Raw genomic sequence first — 20,570 nt, forward strand, 5'->3', positions numbered from 1 at the left:
TTTTTTTTTTAAAGGAAATACCTCTCCTCTCTTCACAGTGCATGCCTGGACCTTGATAGAGGTATGCTGTCATGCTGTTATTGCATTAATTCAAGAGTTTTTGTGGGCTTTGTAAAAATAGAGTGGCAGAAAGTGATGGAGCAACGGGGAGACTCCCAAAAGCATTGTGGTCAACAGAAGCACAGCCAACATGACTCGGGCTGCAACTAAAAACTTCTTTTATTTTATATTAACCTGCCAGTTTATCAGCTTATCTGGACCCCAGGAAGAATAGTCTTCACTTAGGTGAAGACTAATGGGGATCCAAAATAAAACATAAAAACATAAAACAGTTATTTTCTCAATGGATAACTTTTTGGTCTCTTAAATGTCAGAAAAGGCGAAAAAAAAATCCCATCACATATTACCAAAGTCCAAAGTGATCATTAAATGTCTTGTTTGGTTCAGAACATGTTCTGTTTACAATGATATATAACAGAGAAAAGTGGAAAATGGCATCAGAAAATAGCTTAAAAGATGACTTACAAAATGGTTACATTAGTCAATCGACAGAGATTTATCAACAAAGCTGTGCAGCTCTACACCTGACATTTCTCACTCGTACTTTGCAGATATGCTCATGCCAACACCGTTTTCAATACCCCAGCCTCCTCCTTGTGTGCAATATTTTTGGTATTGTTAATTTGATGTATATGACCTTGTGAAATGAAAGTATTAGTGTTTGTGTCCTTTGTACTGTGATGCATTACACAGTGAACTTTGAGGTTTTGAATTGAGTTACAAGAGTGATTTAAATCAAATCTTTTATGTATTCAATTAGGCCATTAAAAAGTGGGCGTGCTTAAGCAGAATTTATACTTCTCCGTCAAATTGACGCCGTGTCTGTGGTGTAGGGTCTGCGTTGATGTAGAGCCTACACTGTAGCCTGATGTGCACCTCCCTAGAAATGTAACTACATGTCGTGGTGATGCAGACCTCCTGTCTATTTTTGTAAGCTGAAACCATTTCCCTCAGTGGAAACGAAGATTTAATTTACATTAATTTCACAGATAAGAAACAATAAATTGTGAAGACAACAAAGCCTCCACAAGATAGCATTTTAAGTCTTCAGTGTGATTTATCCTGGCCTCATATGAGTAGAGAAAATCTCTGCTAGTTGCTAGGCTAATTTATACAATGTAAAATGCCATAGGCCTGTGCTAATAACGTTAGCATGTTGTATTTGTTTGGAAAACGTGATTAGTGTAAAACAGTTGTGAATGGAGCCAAATTTTGTAACATTAACCTTTGTTAAATGTTGCTGATATCCTTCGCCTTATATGAGTAGAGGAAAAGTCTGCTAGCCGCTGGGCTAATTTATACAATGTAAAATGCTGTAGGCTTGTGCTAAAAACATTAGCATGTTATATTTCCCCACAAATATAACATTAGCATGTTATATTTGTGGGGAAAATGTGTCCAGATAAAGACAAATGCTTTGTCTGTGAATGCTGCGAGTTATAGTGAAGCTGATTTGTGTACTTGTGTTTGAAATTGTCTCTATTAAGCCATGTTTAATGTGTGTTTAACGTATGTTTTGAATCAACCAAACATTACAGCACTTCACAGAAACCCCACCACCGACCGGGTCCATGTCATTGGTTCGACAGCCCATTGGTTCGACATCCCATTAGTCCAACTGTCCGCGGTGCTGAACGGCTTGCGGCGGGCGTATGGTGCGCCGCAACCGGCTTGAGGCGGAGCAGGCTCACAGCTTATGTGTTTGTCACTTTCTTTTTCATTTTAACCCACACCATGATCTTTTCCTGACCCTAACCAAGTGGTTTTTGTGCCTAAACCTAACCAGACCTTAACCACAGGGCATCATGATGATTTCGGAACGGACTTCGGAACAATGAGTTTAATATGGTCGGAACAATGGGCCGTCGAACCAATGGGCTGTCGAACCAATGGGCAGTTCCCCCGCCAACCAGTGTTTTGGAGGTGTAACTGCAGAGTGACACAGACACACCACCACACAAGTATAAATGCTCACAACAGTGTAGGCCGCGTGCATAGGCTATGCCAAAGGCTCTGCATAGAGCTGACGCACAAGTATAAACCTCTCTTTACAGTTTAGTGCGATACAAAGCTGCAGTAGACAGTTGGCTCCACACACACTTCTTTTGCCATAAGATGAGGAGGAGGAAGAGGGAGAGATGAATGAATTCAACCTCTGCCACATTGTTTTGGAAGTAAAAGACAGAGGTTTTGCCCAGCACACACACCCTCCTGTCCCTCCCCATATTGCTTTTTAAGGTTACTTCTACAACTCACAAAGTGTGAAGTACAGTTTTATATGACTGGTGTGGCTAGCTAGTCACCCAAAGTCCCATTTGATTCGATGGACTTTTGTAAGTGCAGGATGAGTCATCAAACATTGAATTCATTTTAACCTGGTTTTACAGAAAGAGAAAGGACAGGGATTCTGATGTAAAATTCCACTGATACTGACTATTTTTGCATATATTTAGCATATAATGAGATAAATTCAGTCAGTTCACACAGAGACACAACATTAAAACTGGAGAAAATGTATTTTTCATTTCATGGTGACTTAAACATTAATCTATGTGTTAATTAAGAGGGGATTAGTTCTCCATTAGATTCAGATTCTTTCAGAGCAGAGCTTTTTCCGCCCACTCTAACTATATAACCATTTGGTCAATTCTTGAACGTGTCTCTGACTGAGGTGCAGAGACAACGAGTGAAAGGAGATAGTTTCTTAATGACCTTTCTGTCGCAAGCTCACCTCTCTAAGCCTTAGGCTACCTCTGCCCCACCCAACAATCACTTAAACCCAGTCCGCTGAGGTGAAGACGGCTGAAGAAAGACACATCTGTCGTTCACTTAATGAAGACAATAAAGCTCACACACTGATGCATCTGTCTGGTGTCTGCTGGTCTGTGGTCAGTGATGGGGCAGTCTGGCTGCCACTCAATTCTCCCAGGCCGTAAAAGTGACCATTAAAATGACAGATACCTCTTCCTCTCCCTATCTCTGTGTCTCTCTACCCGTCACACACTTTCTCCTCTGTGTGTCTCTGTGGGCGTCTGGACATGCATCCAAACATCAGGGAGGGTGTTCCCGGAACCTCTGTGCCCCTCACTCTTTCAACCCTCGCCCCCACATCCCATCCCATTAATGATAAGAAACACACATGCTCTCAGACTCAGTGTAAAAGTGTCCTGTTGCCTAGCGCCCTTTGACCCCTGGGGGTCATAAGGAAAGGCACGTGCTAACAGAGGTCATGGGAGGGCCTGGGTGGGACCACTGTTTGGTTTTTGGCGACTCTCTAGGGTAGACTTTGCGACCACGTTCCAACTGTGAGGCCATCTCTGAGCCCGGCAGATGTTTCATACCCAGTCACCCCCTCAGGATGAGCTTAGACAACAGACCCACAGGTGGACGTCCTCCCTTTGTCTGTGGGAATTAGCAAACGCCAACCCTGAAATATTAACTGTGGCCTTGCTGCCTTTGACTGTCAGCCCTAAGCTTCTCTTGTGGTTTCATTTAAGCCAGACCGTTCAGTGTGGGTCTGTTTTCTTGGCTGTGTGTGATTGTGAACAAGCAAGAGGAGCGTGTTGCGTTCATGTTCTCCTCCAGAGCATAAATTCCTCATCCCACCTGATATGTGTCTGACTTAGCATGTGACATCCCTCCTGTTTTCTATATTTAATCCCCGTCTCTTGTCTTTTTGCCTGGAAGATAGAACTCCACCTTGTTGCTGGAAACAACTGAAGCAAACATCATGCCCAGTTGTGGTTTGATGTGCAAGCTAGAATTTGCTGCCATCAGTCATATCAACTAATATTAATCATATCATAATCCTGTTTTTTGATTATCCAGCATGTATCATTGAAACTTAATAATCCTTTCATTTCAAAATTTAGCAGCATCAGTGTCCCTGGGAACTGTTGCGTTATTGAAAGACTCTGCATCTCAAGATTTAAATCCAATGTGAACACTGTGAGTGCTAACACAGAAAGTAGTGTACCCAATATGTAGTGAGGGGGGAAGTAAAGTCCCTTTCCCACTGGACAAAAAACCTCTAACACCCACTTACATCTTACTTTTGTATTTAATAGGAAAAGTCACAATAGGCATTCACTATCTAGTCAAATGACTCTGCAGTAGTCACGGGTATTGATTGGCTCTAGCTTTGATTGGCTGTGATGGGCTTTGATGGCAATACAACACTTGTGTGGAGGCGCTAATTTCGCCCCTTTTCCAGTGCTGTATGATAATAAACCACCAAAAATTCCTCCATTCAAGCAGCCCTTGAACCAGGATCAGAATCAGAAGTACTTTATTGATCCCTGAGGGGAAATTGTGATTCGTTACAGTCGCTCCAATGTAAAGAAAAGAGAATTATAAGAGGTAAGAAAAAAAAGAAGAGTGTGAATATAGAGCAATAAATAAAATAAAGTAGAAATGAAGTGTGCATTAAGATAAAAAAAAAAAGCGAATTATGCTGCCGTGTTTAACACTAGTATTTAAGATATAAAGATTAAAATATTAAAATACAATCTATGTTGTCACAGTGCTGAGGCTTAAAGTGTGAAAATTTAACTACAATATATACATCAATAGAATAAACAAGAATAAAATAAGATTAAACATAAGAAATATGTAGTTATGTGCATTGTATGTTGAATTAATATACACATTCAATATTGCAGCAGTTGAATAACTGCACCCAATAGATAATTATGAATTATAAATGCAGTAGGTTAAAAAGTCCAAATGCCAGTCTACTGACTCAGAGCAGCTGACACTCTGAGGGAGGAGGAATAACTTCCTGTGGTGCTCTGTGGTGCATTTTGGGGGAATGAGTCTGTCACTGAATGTGCTCCTGTGTCTGACCAGCACATTGTGGAGTGGGTGGGAGACATCGTCCAAGATCATATGTATCTTAAACATAACTCTAAATTAGTCGGCACTGAGTTTGAAAGAGAGAATGAATAAGTAAGAGATAAAAAAAAAAAAAAGATTAATAACTGCTGCCTCCATGGTGCTTTCTACTAACCTGTTTTCTGGCCCATCCGTGCGATGAACGTGACACACCCAGTAAAAAAAAAAAAAAAAGAAAGAAGAAAAAAAAAGACATACTCGTCTTCTACAGAGCTGTGTACATGGTTCTACTATTTTTAACAAGTTTTCTCGCATTTAAAAACTCTACACGACACGTGCTAATATTAGTGAAAAAAGGGTACAAGGGTGTGATGGATGTGTAGCACTACCGACTTCATGCAATAGACAGACTTTTGTGAACAAACCTGCAATTAAAGTTTGCATTTTTATTCCTTTCCCTGACCCTAACATGGTGCTGTTGTTTTCATCATCTTATCCAAGCGTTAATCTAAACCAAATCCTAATCATACAAAAGCACTATGGATTTTTAATTCATGGCTTAAATGCAAAGGTTATTGGCAGTGGTTCATTTTGCGTTGTATTGAAACCCTTGATTGCCAGATAGCAGTGTTGTAATCTATCGTCAGCCATTTGACTCTTAAGGCCCGAACATACTCGGGCGGAACGTACGCGGAACGGACTCCGCAAGGAATGTCCGCACTTCGAGCGTTGTAGTTTCCTGTAAAAATGTCCGTGAAAAATCCCCGCGATGTGAAAAATACATACCGAGCAGTCACTGGTGCGCAGAGCGGAGTCCATGCGGTCTTAAAATCTGAGCTTTGCGCACAGAGGGCTTGCGGACGTCCGCTTTGAGTCTGCGCGGACCTCCGCGGAGTCCGTTCCGCATATGTTCCGCTCGAGTATGTTCGGGCCTTTAGACTCAAGCTAAACAACATGTCACTGGTGTAAAAACAAACCTATAAAACAGGCTTCTGAACTTAGACTTAAAAAATTGCAATGAATCACCTTGCTTACAATATCACAGTATATTGTAATGTATTGAATCATTACATCTGTGTGGTGATCCGTGTCGTAACACCAGATTCTTGCCAATACACAGCCCTAGTTTTTTCTGTGTCACTGCATCTGTCTCAAAGGATAGTAACTTTTTACTTGCGTCTAATTCTGCTGCAATTCTAATACGCAGATGTGATAATTTATTGTAAAATCAATCATTAAATTAATGGATAAGTATAACAAATGTGGAGTAACTGAATGGTTTCATGTAAATCATGTGAATCATATGCTTTGGCATGTTGAACAGCTACAGAATATTTTAGAGTGTCATGTTTGGCAGCCAAAAAACACCAAATAAGGGAATATTATTTGGAACAATGGTGTTCATGCTGCCAGTAAACCTGTGCCAAGGAGCCCTGAAGCTTTCCTGGGCAGCCGACACCTTACTGCAACATATCATGTTGGTTTCCCACATTAATTTCCCACCTTGTGCCTATTGTTGTATTTATATATGAGCAAATGTTCCAATGTCAGGTAAAAGTAGCACGCACATCCCAAAAAACCTAATGCTGGGTGCTGGACCAAAAGGTAAGTATGGAATAAAAGATAAAGTCCGCACACCAGAAGCTGCTCCTTTATTCATGTGTTACGTTTCGGGCCCCTGCCCTTCTTGTCTGATGAAGGGCAGGGGCCCGAAACGTAACACATGAATAAATTGTTCAAGGAGCAGCTTCTGGTGTGCGGACTTTATCTTTTATTCCAAATGTTCCAATGTGAAATACTTGTGTTCCCCATCTTGTCTTTATTTCTTTCCTTTTGGTATATTTAAACAGTTTATATAGTTTCATCCTTTTAAAACCCATTGGCCGCAACACACACAGCCCATTATAAGAGAGGGAGATTGCCTCTGTTGGATTCATACGTCATGGTGTGAGCAAATAAATAACCCGTGTTCAGGAGAGCTGGGGGGCAGGAGTGGGTGTGGAAGTTTGTTGATCGTGTCCAACAGGTTGAAGTTTGTGTGCCCCTGCATGCCTCTGTGGGTTTATGTGTATATGTATATGTGTGTTTGTGTGTGTAGGTGTGAGAAAGATAAGCCATCTCAGGGAGGAGGAGAGGACCGGGTCTGCTGAGCGTTTGTGTTTGTGTCTCTGGTTTTAATGACTTCAGCTGCTCGGGCTCCGGTCTCTGTCTGTTGGGGAGGGTGGGTGGTGGGGGGGGGGGTGGGGGGGGGGGGGGGGGGGGTGCCGTTCAAATGAAGGAGACCGTCATCTTGAGAAGTTGACACACACTGTGCACACACATGCAAAGGTGCACACACGCATCTGCAGCCTTCCAAACCACAGAATTTTGGTGAACCAAATCTAAACATGTGAATTTGTTTTGTTTTTCATGGCTGCCCCTGCTGATCTGGAAAAGATGAGAATGAATGCAGGATCTAAGTGCTGCTTGCAGACGGCCCTTGTGTGTGCACAGTTTTACCACTGTCTGAAAGAAACTTAAAGAAATGTCCTCAGCAAATAAATGTCGCTGTAAGTACGCAGAGCCCTCATATTGTCTAACTGTCCTCTATTATGTTGTTTCTCTCTATCCTTTCTCCTCTTCCCAATCTCATTAGCTGTTGTTTGATCAGTCTTTAGTGAAGTCTGATAGCAAAGTGTGAAACCCCTGCTGGGTTAATATCCCGAGGAGAAGGGGAGGACACTGTAGCAGGATTTGAAGTTGTTTTGTTTAGTGTGAAGTCAAAGAGCAAAACCAATGCTGGGGTTAAATCCAGGGGACCCACCTCATGTGAATAAGCCCCCTCAGCTGACAACCCCCACCCACCCACCCACTCAGTAACTGTGTGTACAGTGCGTCTGTGTATGTTAACATGTTCAGTAAGTATTCAAGGAATCCTGCACCTCACTCAGTTGAATAGCCATCACGTGCCACACATTAATGCCGTCAGTACAGTACAGCCTCCACTTCTTGCACACCCTTTTTGGTTTGTGCTGCAGATACACATGCAACAGTTAACTAAAAAAATATTAATTAAAATCATCAGTCAGCTAGTACATAAACAGTAAATTTATATGTCATGGACAGTTTGTTTCTAAAACAGGTTATCAGGAAACTTAATTCAAAATGTGTGTAGGTTTTTACATTTTACAATAGAAGGATTAAAGCACCTGACGTGTTTTTTTAAAAGTAATAGTGCCTATGGTTAATATTTCTGTTAACACTGGATAAAATGACTATGTGTAATGTAGCAGGAGTTTCTTATAGCAACAAACCTGCAGAGAATTATCACCCAGCTGTGAAATTTGACTCAGCTCTTCACTACCAAAAAACCAGAATAAAAGTTTTCATTGTACATTTCTGCAAACCATTGATATGTTCTATTTTTACCTTTCATATGTAGTGGATATGTTTAAACTTTGTTTTTTTACATCACAGTTTTCAAGTTTATGTTGTGACAATGCTGTGGTTATTGTGTGGTCATGTGTAGGCACAAAAACCGCCTGATTAGTGTTAGGAAAACATCATATTTTGGCTTAAAATGCCCAGTTTGGTTGCTAGAAACATGGCTGGAAATGTATTAGGTTCTTGTTGTTCTTGGAAATATCCTGGACTCTAGTTTAAAAATACAGACTTTTGTTGCTAGAAACCCAGCTGGAAATCACCCAAACTCTATTTAAAAAAAATATCTCTTTTGTAGCTGCAAACACAGCTGGAAATGTACTGGACTCTTGTTAAAAAAAAAAAAAAAAAAAAAAAAAAACCTGATATTGTCTCTACAAACCCAGCTGGAAATGTCCCAAACTCTACTTGAAAAAATATCTCTTTTGTAGCTACAAACACAGCTGGAAATGTCCCAAACACTCATTAAAAAATACCTATTTTGACACTAGAAACACAATTGAAAATGTCCTGAACTCTACACAAAACTAGACTTTTGTCGCCGCAAACACAGCTGGAAATGTCCAAAACTCAATTTAAAAAATATTGACTGGAAATGTACTGGACTCGTGTTAAAAAGAATACCTGATATTGTCCTACAAACCCAGCTGGACATGTCCCAAACTTTAAAAAAATACCCATTTTTGACGCTAGAAACCCAACTGAAACGTCTTGAACTCTAGTTGAGACTTTTGTCGCTACACACCCAGCTGGAAATGTTTTAAACTCTATTTAAAAAATACAGACTTTTGTTGCTGGAAATGTCCTGAACTCTTTCTAAAAAATACAGACTTTTGTAGCCCAAACACAGCTGGAAATGGACTCTTATTAGAAGATACCTGCTTTTGTCACTACAAACCTGGGTGGAAATGTCCTCAACTCTTAAAAAAAAAAACAACTTGGTTTTGACACTAGAAACGCAGCTGGAAATGTCCTGAACTCTAGTTTAAATGCCTGCTTTTGTCGCAGCAAACACAGCTGGAAATGTACTGGATTCTTGTTAAAAAAAAAATCTGCTTTTAATACAACCACTTTTGTTGGTCAAAATCAGTGGCCTACGACAGCCGTCGATCTTAGCTGTCATGCCTTCTATCATCCCCTCCTCAAATGTGTGCAAGCTCTGAACCAAAATGACAAGCTGCTGCACGGTTGTAAATTCACAACAGTCATGCAAAAAATCTAAGATGGTTCCACTCAACATTTACTGAAGAACTTTCAGTGAGCTACCCATTTACAGTACTTTAATAGTTTAAAGTGTAATCCTGCTCTGACTGAAATTTAACTGCTTGGGTTTAAGCAAAATATGTCTGTGCTCTTTTTCTGCCCCATAGCACGATTAGGAGAAAGTAGGCTAATCCAAAACGTGACGATAGTAGCAAGACTAATGTATTGTACGCAGAGGAATGCAATGTATTTTAGGAATGCATTTTTTTAGACCCAAATCTGAATGGCTTAGCAGAGAGGACTGGCATCTTTGCAGCGGCAGTTGCTCGTAGCCTTCCTTTGACATCATGTCCATTGTGTCAGCGGCGTGTCCTTTGTGGCGTCCATGTGAACTTACACTCCTTTTTCCTTCTCGTGTTTGAGGTCGCATTACATGTCGGCACACCTCATCAACCTGTCTCATTCAGCCACCATGTATTCAGCTAAAGTTCAGGCCTGAAGAGGTGAATGCAGAGTTTTGACCGCATATGATTTAGAAGCAGGGGTTGTTTTATCTAAATGGCATGCCGTGCCCCAGGTCTTTGTGACGCCTCTGTGGTTTGTGGAGAAAAGTAATTACTACAGGGCCTAAAGCCACCCGCTCTGGCCTTTGGACCTCTGCTGCCACATCCTGTAAGCAGCGACTTTTAAGAGATCTCTCGGCTCTTTTTTTCTCATGAGCAGCATGCTGTCGTTTAGTCTCTCTACATCTTCTCATAATTTAAATCAACACTTGATTATTTAGCATGTCTTTTTGGAATCAGCATGTCTTTATCTACCACTTTCATTCTCCGTCACTCATCGTCTTCTCTACTTTTCACCGTCTTCCTCCCCTCTTCATCTCCACCAGCCTCCTCTAGAGTGTTGCCAGAGTGCAGCCAGCTCTTTTGAGGGAAACCTCCGCTCTCCCCAGTAATCATGACTTAAAGGGAATTCCTCCTCCAGCAGCAGGCCTGCAGCTCTGCATCTTTGAACATTTGATGGTTTGATGGCTATAATTTGCTTAAAATAACACCAATAAAGTCATGAAGCTGTAAATGCCTAAATACCTAATGTACCAAGATGAAACACGGTACAGCGTTTCATTTTTAGCTTTCAAGAGCCTCTTGGTTACTTTTTATGGAGTGTGTTTTGAGGTGTTGTTACAGATATATCTTTATTATATATACACAATCTATTTAAAGTGGTTGCTCTTATTCATACAGGGAGTTGAGTACCTCTAAAATACAACATAAACAGGCACTTTGAGCCATTAAGCTAAGCTGTAATCTTCTAATATTCTGCAATATTATACTTTCTTGCCCAACGCAAGAGGCTTTACAAACATTACTTCACAAGCAACATAAAAGTGGGAGAGTAATAAGCAGCAGTAAGCCTGCGCTATTATAACACGTCAGTAATACTTTATGCTGCAGTGCATTGTTCATTCTCCAGGCTCGACCAATGGGAGGAGGCGGCATCTTTCAAAGCAGGGGGAAAGCCCTGAGCATGAGTAACAGACAGACTCTCCACCTGAGCTGGAGTCAAAAAGCTCTCTCTCCCTCCTCCCCTTCCCCCTCCTGCCTTCAGTTCATGTCAGAGTTACCTGTTGTACTCATTCTTAGCAGACACTGAACACCTCAGCTTAGTGGACAATGAGGAAGTTAGCAAGGGCCTCCTCCTAGTGTGACCTGAAAGGAAGGAATGCTAAGATTGTAGTTAGGGCTGCCCCCGACTAAGAATATTCCAAGTCGACCAATAGTCGTCATTTAGGGCCATTAGTCGACTAGTCGCCTGCATGTTTACGATATTAATTTGATTATTAAATAATATATTTTGGGCGGGGCAACACAATGGTTTGAGTTGAAGATGTGAGAAAGAATAGTATCAGTAACATTGTTAACACTGTGCTACATTACAGAGAAATACAAAACCGTACTAATGAACCTTCATTAATCATTATCATTCATCTATGTATTGGAAATATTGGATTCAACAACTGCACCTTTTTTAATTTGTGTGTGGACAGACATAGTGCTGTCTATATTGTTTGTTTGTCTGTTTGTTAGTAATCTATTGTCTGTTTTTATCATTGGACCTGGAGTCTGTAAATAAAGATATATATATATATATATTAACATAGGCCTATATTTTATCTACAAGTGCACGTCACACACTGAGCGAGCCGCCTGTTAATGACGCTGTCAGCAAAGCAGTAATGATTGTGCTAAGTGGCTAATGGGCATGTAGCTACTGACATGTTTCGGATGATACGTCATGTTTGTAGTCGACGAATGAAGATGAGTTTACATATCACCTTGGGTTCGTCCTTCACCTTCTCAAAATGATCCCACACTTTGGATTTCCTGCCCGACATGTTATTAACTAGCCTGTGGAATAACCACAGGTACCAGCCCTGGAAATCTGGGGTTGTACACATTCCGGGTCTTTAATGCCTGGAAAACATGAGGTCAGGCGCTGGACGCTACTCTTGTACCTTTTTTGTGCCAGTTTTCAAGAGCACGGCGGCAGGTTGTGTCTGAGGTTGCCAAGCAACCTTGACAAGCATTGTATAGCCTGTTTACCTGAAATCCCGTGTGCAGAGCTAATCTTCCTCCAGGCGCTGTTTATAAGTGTGTAGGCCTATCGTCCGTGGGACAGCTCTGGGTCGCCCTGCACTAACATGATCAACTTTTCCGTATTTATCAGACTGAATATTTACAGAAGAAGGGAAGGATATCTGTCGGCTGTGATTGGTTTGTAATGTGACTCCTGTCTGACTGCTGAGCGTGGCTACTTCCTGTGTCTGTCCTTTCAAATTAAGGTTTTGATTTATTTTGATAAGGCGCAGCTCCTAATAGAGTTTCACCTTTTTCTTTGCGACTAAGCGACCAATGAAATCTTGCCGACTTATGAACTTTTTGGTGGACTAACGTTTGGTCGACTATTGGGGGGCAGCCCTAATTGTAGTGGAAGCTCCAGCTGGAGGAGAGCTTTATATTAGGACTGTCTTAAGATCCTTGGATGACACTCTTATACCAAATTGACGCCAAAGTTCTAAAACGTGACGGTACTCGTATTTTTCCAATACCGTAGGTATCAGGGATGCAGTTCTTCTGCACATGATGGGGCCGCATATGTACCTACAAATGTTCTAGTCTGTTGATAAATGCTGAAGAAAGAAGAAGGATGGCAACATGCATGGAGGAACAACAATAGCACGTGGGAGATGGCGATGGCTACATCTTGACTCGTCTAGAGGAAAAGTCTGTTTTCCTGAGACCTGCAAGGAAAGTGGCACATATTTATACCTGAGTGTTTATTCTGCACCCATTGCTGTGCATTTACTGTTTTTTCTGGTTAAAAAATGTTCAGCTTTGGCTAAAATGCCCCACTCGACACTATCACTTTTTACCCAGCCATACAATCACAGTGGAAGATGGGCGGACAAATACCACAAAGACCAACTGTCACATCTATATGTACAACAACAACAATGGAGCGACAAAATGTTAATATACAGTATATATGTGTCCTTGCGCACAACATGTCATGAACCCACGAGTATAAGTCTGTGTATAAGTATGGGTAGGTCATCAGGGAAAAGAAGTATCGAGAATCATGGAATGTCACTGTTATTGGAATCGAGTACTAACTTCCTGATATTGTGACAAGCCTACTTAATATAGAAGTAGTGAAGGAGCATATTTACCCACACGCTGCTGTAAATTAGCATTGGTATGTGACCTGCACCCGGTTGTGACTAATCAGTGATTCCCAGGGAGGAAAGCCTTCTCCAACAGGCCTCTTTCTGTGTCGTGTTGACACAACACAGCGGCCCGTCACTAATCTCCATCATACCTGACCTCCGCCATCACTGGGTCACACTTTAGGGTCACCACATGACCACAAATGAGGAGCTAACAATCACAAGGGCCTCTGATTTCTGGCTTTACCAGAAAGATTGAAGCTCAAGCGTGGACATTTCCACCTACTGACAGGTTAAAGTCGCATCATAGGACAAGATCCCATCTGTGTCGGGCAATAGATACAAAAGGCAGGTGCTGTTGTCTGTGTTTACAACAAATCCCTCTGCTGCTTGTGCAGAGATTAAATGGACCTCGCACGCCTTTCAATCCAGATCACGACAAGGGCGACCTGTTTGTGCACGACCAGCATCGCGACCGCAACCTCCTGTCTTTTAATGACCGAATAAACAAACCAGCAGACATAATAGTGCGGTGCTTTTGTCAAGGGAAAGGGCAGAGAGCTAGTTAAGGAAGGAGTCTGGCCCCACATGAAAAGAAACCGAGGAGGAGAGACGCCTGGGTGTTCCTCCAGCATTGTTCAGCCTTCTGCCTCTGAGGGACACCTGTCATTGGCTGGGCGGTTTACACAGGTGCCTTAACCCCGCCTGATTTGTTGGCCTTGAAAGGAGGGTTCAGTCAACAGGTAGCGTGAAGGGAACAATAGTGACGATCCTGAAGAAAAGAGAGGGAGACAGAGGGAGAGTGGGAGGAGGGTGGGATGGTGGAAAAGAGAAACGGATTCTTTAGAAAGCACCTGAGGGTTTGTGTGAGATAATCTGTTTGCTTTTCGTCCCACTCTGTAGGGTGGAGGACGGCGTATCGGTGTGTTTGCGGCGCTCTCTCTTCAAGAAGCTCCTCCTCCTCCGAGTGGCCTGCGCGAATTTAATCATCTGTCTTCAGCCCTCTCCGTTTCACTCTCTTCATAACCTCGGCCGTTCCCATGGCTACGCCGCTGTACCCGAGGCACGGTTAGCTGGAGGGCCACGCAAACTCGTGGTCTCTCATGGCACTGGCACTTCGCCAAGAACCAGCCTTAATAATGTGATACTGTTACACCAGCACATCACACACACCCTGGCCTCGAGAGCCAAGAGGAGAGGCTTGTTCCTACCACGTTGTTTGTGTTGACGTTTTCTCTCTCTGTGTGCGTGTGCGTGTGTGTGTGTGGTCTCGCTGCCAGGGGGAATGCCAAGTTCCCTCTCACCCTGTGTGGAATGTGGCAGGCAGAGCAGACCTGTGTGTGAGAGGGAGATCACTGTGGGAGGAGAAACTAGTTAAGCCGACACGACTGAAAGAAAGAATCAAGATTTTCAATAGTGACGCCATAAAAAAATCGGATGTCCCCTTTTCATGTTAAATTGGGTGACACAAAGAGAAAATGTTTCATCATCCAAATCCAAACACCTACATTACATGTTCATATCTCAACTTATTTCAGAGTTTACGGATTTCAGTGATTTTTAATGCAATATGATGCAAGTTTAGAATCACTTTTTATATTGATGTTTTTCTTATTTCCTTCACAATGGTTTAACACTTGCAAAAAAACTGTATTCATTAAGTTGAATTAGTTTTTTTCCCCAAAATAAGTGGAATGAAATGGTTAAACCTTCCATTTACAGTGCTGCATGACAGGAGGAGATGATAACCATTTTTCCCCAAAATACCCTCTGAGTTTGAATTTTTTTCTAGTCCAGAAAAGCCTATGTTACCCTTGATCATTATAGGACCACAATGGTACATTTGGGCTCTATATATTATGGGAAGTCATTTTTGTTTTTGGCCCTCTGCAGCCAGCTACTGGTTAGATTGAATAGGTTTAAACTATGATTTGTCAGTCCTGAGTATGTACAGCTGAACGTCTCTGATCCAATTCCAATAGCGGTGCAGGGGACACGTCCAGTTCAATATTTAGAACGTGCATATGTCCCCACCCCCAATAAAAACAAAAAAGTAGCAGACGAGTATTATTTTGACAAAATTAAAGACATTTGCACAAAAATTGATGCAGAAAAGGCACAAATTGATTCATAAAAATTCACAGAAATCCAGAAAATTCAGTGTCTAATGCCCTACGTTTCCTGGGAGGGGACCCCAAGCCCCATGAATATTTGTCCCTCCAACCCTAGACCAGGTGTCAGCAACCTTTACTATCAATAGAGCCATTTTTGACCAAAAATCATTTGAAAAACTGCCTAGAGCTGCAAAACATATTTAAGTCCTATGGCAACGCAGCCTATTATGTCTCAAGTAGCCTATTTTCATAAACGCTTTACCAGGTCTGCAGCGGGTTATTTGCTATTACGTGGTACGTTAACTCTGCAGCGTTAGCGGTGAAAGCCAATGAGACTATCTGTGCACTATTAAATTCTCTATTTGTCTCTGAAACTTTCACTTAACTTTTACTGAATTTGGAATCTATAGCTAGCCAAGCGAGGGAAACTCAAGACTACTGTAGCCACTGCTGAGGTTCAGCAAAATTTATTAGGGCCAAGACAACAACAAGAAAACAACCATGATTTAATTCCATGTGATTTTTTTTTGCCAAAGCCACAGGGAGCCAAGGGAGAGGGGCCAGAGAGCATCATGTAGCTCCAGAGCTGCAGGGTGCCTTCCCCTGTCCCAGACTAACCTTCAATTTTATTGTGAAGTTTGAAGAATAGCCTGGCCAAAGCAACACGTTGCCCTTTAATTCCAGCTGGTTATAGGCATGTTTGTGCACCTGACACTGGAAGAGGATCCTGCTCGTATTTAAATCTGCATGTTTTGATGCTAAGCTTCCAGTTTCTTTACCGGAACACAGTTGATTTCCTCTCTTCTTATGGTAACTGGTGCTCAGAAGGATCATTGTCTCTTTCTGCCTGTCCTCCTAGATAAACCATTGTACAACATCTAGTTCTCCATGTACAAAACTTTGCTTTTTTTTTTGCAAAAGCATGAAAAACCATTTAAAATTAGTCATCTCAGCCATCTGTCTGTACCCAATCAAGCTTTTTTGGCAGGCAATTCTAAATTTTTGAACAGTACTGTGTCTAAATTTTAGCAGTATTTAAAGAGAGCTGCTGTTTGGACTTTACATCCTGATAATTCAGTACGCAGCATGCAAATTATCTCTAAATAAACTGCGCACCTGTCCCTCCTTTCACAGCCCAGCCACAGGTGGAGGCCTGTTACTGCGAGCAATGGTGGTTCAATAACCATCTCTATTTAGAGACTCTGACCTTTCAAAGCCTGAGAATGTCTCTCGTTTCCCTTCCTTCTTTTAACTGTGGCCATGGTGATAAGGGGACAATGTGCGTGTGTTTGGTGTTTATCCAAGTGTGTACGTGCATGCGTGCTAACGTGTGTTAGAGAACGATGTTGTTTCCTCTTCCCTACCAAACACTAACCAAATACAGGTAATTGAATCACAGTGTGTCTGTGTGTGTGTTGACTTTCCTGTAAATGTGTTTACAGAGCACTTAGCAGGAAGCTTGAGCTCGCTTTGGAAGTTTTCAGTTGTTGAACATGTAGAAATAGTTGCATTTTTCCTAAATAAATGAATTAAATTGTCGCATAATGAGTTTAATTTAGATATTAAAACCTGAATGAATTTGGAAATTGTTCCTCCTCTGCAGCAGCCAGCACATAAACGTTCCAGATAAGTCCAGAAAGACATGACAGTGGCCGGGGGATCAGCTCTCTCCTTTATCTGTGCTTTTCCTTCTCCCAGGCTGGAATGTTAATGGTGGCTTTGTGATGGGTTCAGCTCTCCTGTGTGACTGACAGGCTGACTGGCAGCTCTCAAAGACTCTTAATGGCAAAGCTGAGAGACTTCAGTGTTTTGAAAGAATGAGAGCTTTTATTTGATTCGAAGCAGCCTCCAAGGTTAGAGAAAAGTTCATGCGGTTCTTCTTCCATTAGATGTTTTTTATAAAATGTCTCTGTTTGCAGTCTTGTTACCAGTTGGTTGTGTGGTGCAAGTGAACATTGTTACCTGCATGCAAATAACGGTGCATTGTGTAGTTAGCAATGCGTTAAATTCCTTCAGAACCCTGACGCAAATCTGTAGAAAAAGCCCCGTAAGTCGGTCTATATGCTCAGTATCCTTGTAGAAAAAGTGTAATAATGTCAGGCTTTAAAAGTCATCCTCAGCAGGTATTTTTTAATATCAAACAGATAAGAGTATGTTCTACAGCCATGACTGGAGGGCTGACGCTAACAGCTAAATAAGCTAAAGCTTTACCCTGCCTGTGTTATTGCGGTATTCTGGGCCTGGAGGCGTCTTTCAGATGTAAGCAGTGATCTGTCAGGGCTTGCTGATATGCAGCACTACCAAATGTCCATGGAAACACTCCATTATTGAACAGAAAGGATCACAGGAAGCTGTAGCATGCTGCCAGCTAGGGCTGTACCCAACTCAGAATCATGTCAGTCGGCTCAGATGTGGCTGTTCAATACAAATATTTGACTGTTTGCTCCTTTTTTTTAAATATAGAGTTTGATAGTTTGAACAGGGTTCAGAGGGACATTCAAAGCTCCACATAGCTCTGTATGCAAGTCAACCAGAGGTCCTTTCATTCTTATGAGAACCTCTGTGATCTCTGATGTGTTTGTGTCTTCAGTTTTCATTGTTTGTTTTGTTTTATTGGTCTGGAATTTGCCTTGAATACGTTGAAAAATTAGAACTTTTTGGGTCAGATTTTGGACAGACTGTATGCACTGCCCCACAGGAAGTTAGAATAAAAAGGAACAAACCGACAGATACATTTTTTTTCTATGTGAAATGTTCAACAGCATACTTAGCAAGCTAACACTGGTAGCATGCTAGCTGTGAGTCCATGCACCGTGGGTCATATGTCTTGTAATAAAATATTTCACACACTGACTACACACCTATCAGGCTAACTCCTCGCTTATTTGTCACCATGCACTATTGGTCTTGTTTTTGTCTCTGTACTGCTCCATGAGCAAATTCAACAAGATTGGATGGCAAAAAAAACATCAAAATTACCTTTTCTGCCATTTCCGCATTGCAGTTTCTAACAGTAACAAGATGCATTTCCTTATGTTGAACACTAGGGGGCTTACTTCATATACTACAGAGAGTTCCAGGGGTGACGTTTATCTGTAGGCCGACATGGAAGCTAGCATCGCGCTGGTTCCCTTGTCAAAAAGCCTAGAGGGTTTTTCCAATGCAGTTTGGATTACTGTCGAAAATAAGCTCTGTGGGAAACAGAAATTAATGAAACTTACACATTTTTTTGTACAATTCTGAACAATTTCAGTGTTCAAGAGTGGGGTGTTTACTACCATATTTTATGTTGTAAATCAATCAATCATTAACTTGTGTTAACCACAGACCTTATTTAAGGTATCTAACCAAAAAACTATTCAAAATAACCATTGACTTGGAGATTAGAGAATTGTGAGTGGTAAAATGCCAACTCATTTCAGGTGACTTTTTTTTTTTACCTCTAGGCAGAAGGCAAAAGGTAACATTATCTTGGAGCCTGAGCGGGAAAGCCTCTTATTCTCGGAGCATTCAGACTTACCCTGGGTCTGGGTCTGCAGCTGCCTGTACTGGAGAGCAGCATGAAAGCAAGGAGCGTTCACTCTGTAGTACACTACAAACTGACAGACCCATACAAACAAACAATAAATAGAGGACTGCTCGACTTGAAAAATCTAAACATCGATGATGATTCGAATCTTTGATGTTCAGAAGGCAGCCTTACCAACCCTCTCTGCAATATGACGTTAGAGTAAAATGCAGGGCCGTAATAAATCTTTAGTGACGGTCAAAGTGTTTGAGGCAACAGCTGATTTGCCATTTTCCTGTCTCATAGGCTACCTGTCCAAAGTGTTGAGGAATTACACCGAGCAGGCCTGTGACGGAGACTTCCTGTCTGTTCGCTGCCCACCACGCACCACCATCACCGTCCAATCAGCTTTCTACGGAAGGAGAGGCGCCTCTGACCCCCAACAGTGCCCCCAGACCTACCAAGCCCTCCTAAGTTCGTATAACGGTCGGGAGGATGACCGATATTGTTCTGTGTCCACCGCACTACAGGTAAATAACGAAGCTCACACGTTTCTGCTAGTGTTTTGTGTCAGGAAAGGATTGTTTTGTCACCATTTTGGTTACTTTTCCTCATTTTTTAACCTTGAAGCCTAAATTAATTTTGTACAGGTCTCTGAATTTATCCCCAGTGTTTCCCATGCTTCCCTAGACCTTGATCTCATATCTTTATATGGCTTCCCTCCTTCAGTTAGTGCACCCCTCACACACATGTACACCCTCACTTGTGGGCTGCAGATCCTTCTGGGAGAAAGTGTCCTGTAAAATGGTCAAATTGGCCAAGGGTTATATTTTGGAGGACTACTGATTATGTAATGCTTTGTGAGGACGTTTTCCGGCAAATTACACCCTCTAAAGAGGAAGCATGCTTGTTCCCATGACACAAAGCGATTTCATGGGGTCTTTGCCTTAGCATCCTCTCCTAAATTGGGATGTGGCTGGACTGGAACCCCTGCTTTGCAGCACCAATACAAACACACACAAACAAACACATCCTGTTCAGCATTCATTCGGTTGTTTGGTTTATTCTTAGTCCCCCTGCCTTCTAGCGTCGAACACCCTCCGTTTCCATAATAGACAGGACAGCCATGAATGCACAGACACAGAGAGTGCATTGTGCTGAAGTGAGAGAATGACTGACTGCTGCGCCACCCACATTAGTACAACCCTGAAGAATCCCATTGTACCACCTGTTCATGACCCCTGGTTTGTTGGCATTACATGAATGTCTCCATATAAAAATGCCTAGTTCAAGGGCATCTCAATCTAATGGTTATTTTCATTCTCCTTTTAAGTGGAAACAGACAACTTTTCAACTTTTCACCACATAGCATTTGCAGGTGGTATTGTTGTTGGCACCACTGTCGCTAAGACAACCAGATTACCTTCCGTTTTCCTCAGAGCTTAGCAACGGGGCTCTTTTTCTTTTGATGGGTGGAGTTTCCACAGTAACTGTGGTTGTTTCACCATCCACCATTTCCGCTCTGGGGATAGTAACTGCAAAGAACTTACACTGTCACTTCTGATATCTGGGGATAGCTACAGATAGCTACCATTTAAAAAATGTCGGTGAAGATTCTCACTCATTCATGTCATGGTAATCATAAGTGCTATAGCCTATGGTAGGCAACTGGACTTGCTTGGTAATCAGCCAGCTTCCGAGATGT

At 41.9% G+C, this 20,570-nt stretch overlaps 1 protein-coding gene across 1 annotated transcript in view; it reads left to right on the forward strand.

Moving 5' to 3' along the window:
- Window positions 1-20,570, forward strand: part of eva1aa (eva-1 homolog A, regulator of programmed cell death a) — a 113,852-nt gene that overhangs the window by 14,527 nt on the left and 78,755 nt on the right. Inside the window, exon 2 of the mRNA XM_078173860.1 lies at window positions 19,172-19,395. Coding sequence (XP_078029986.1) covers window positions 19,172-19,395 — 224 coding nt within the window. The remainder of the gene's footprint in view (window positions 1-19,171; window positions 19,396-20,570) is intronic.

This window comes from Epinephelus lanceolatus, chromosome 13 (assembly GCF_041903045.1).
Source record: "Epinephelus lanceolatus isolate andai-2023 chromosome 13, ASM4190304v1, whole genome shotgun sequence".
Taxonomy (NCBI): Eukaryota; Metazoa; Chordata; class Actinopteri; order Perciformes; family Serranidae; genus Epinephelus; species Epinephelus lanceolatus.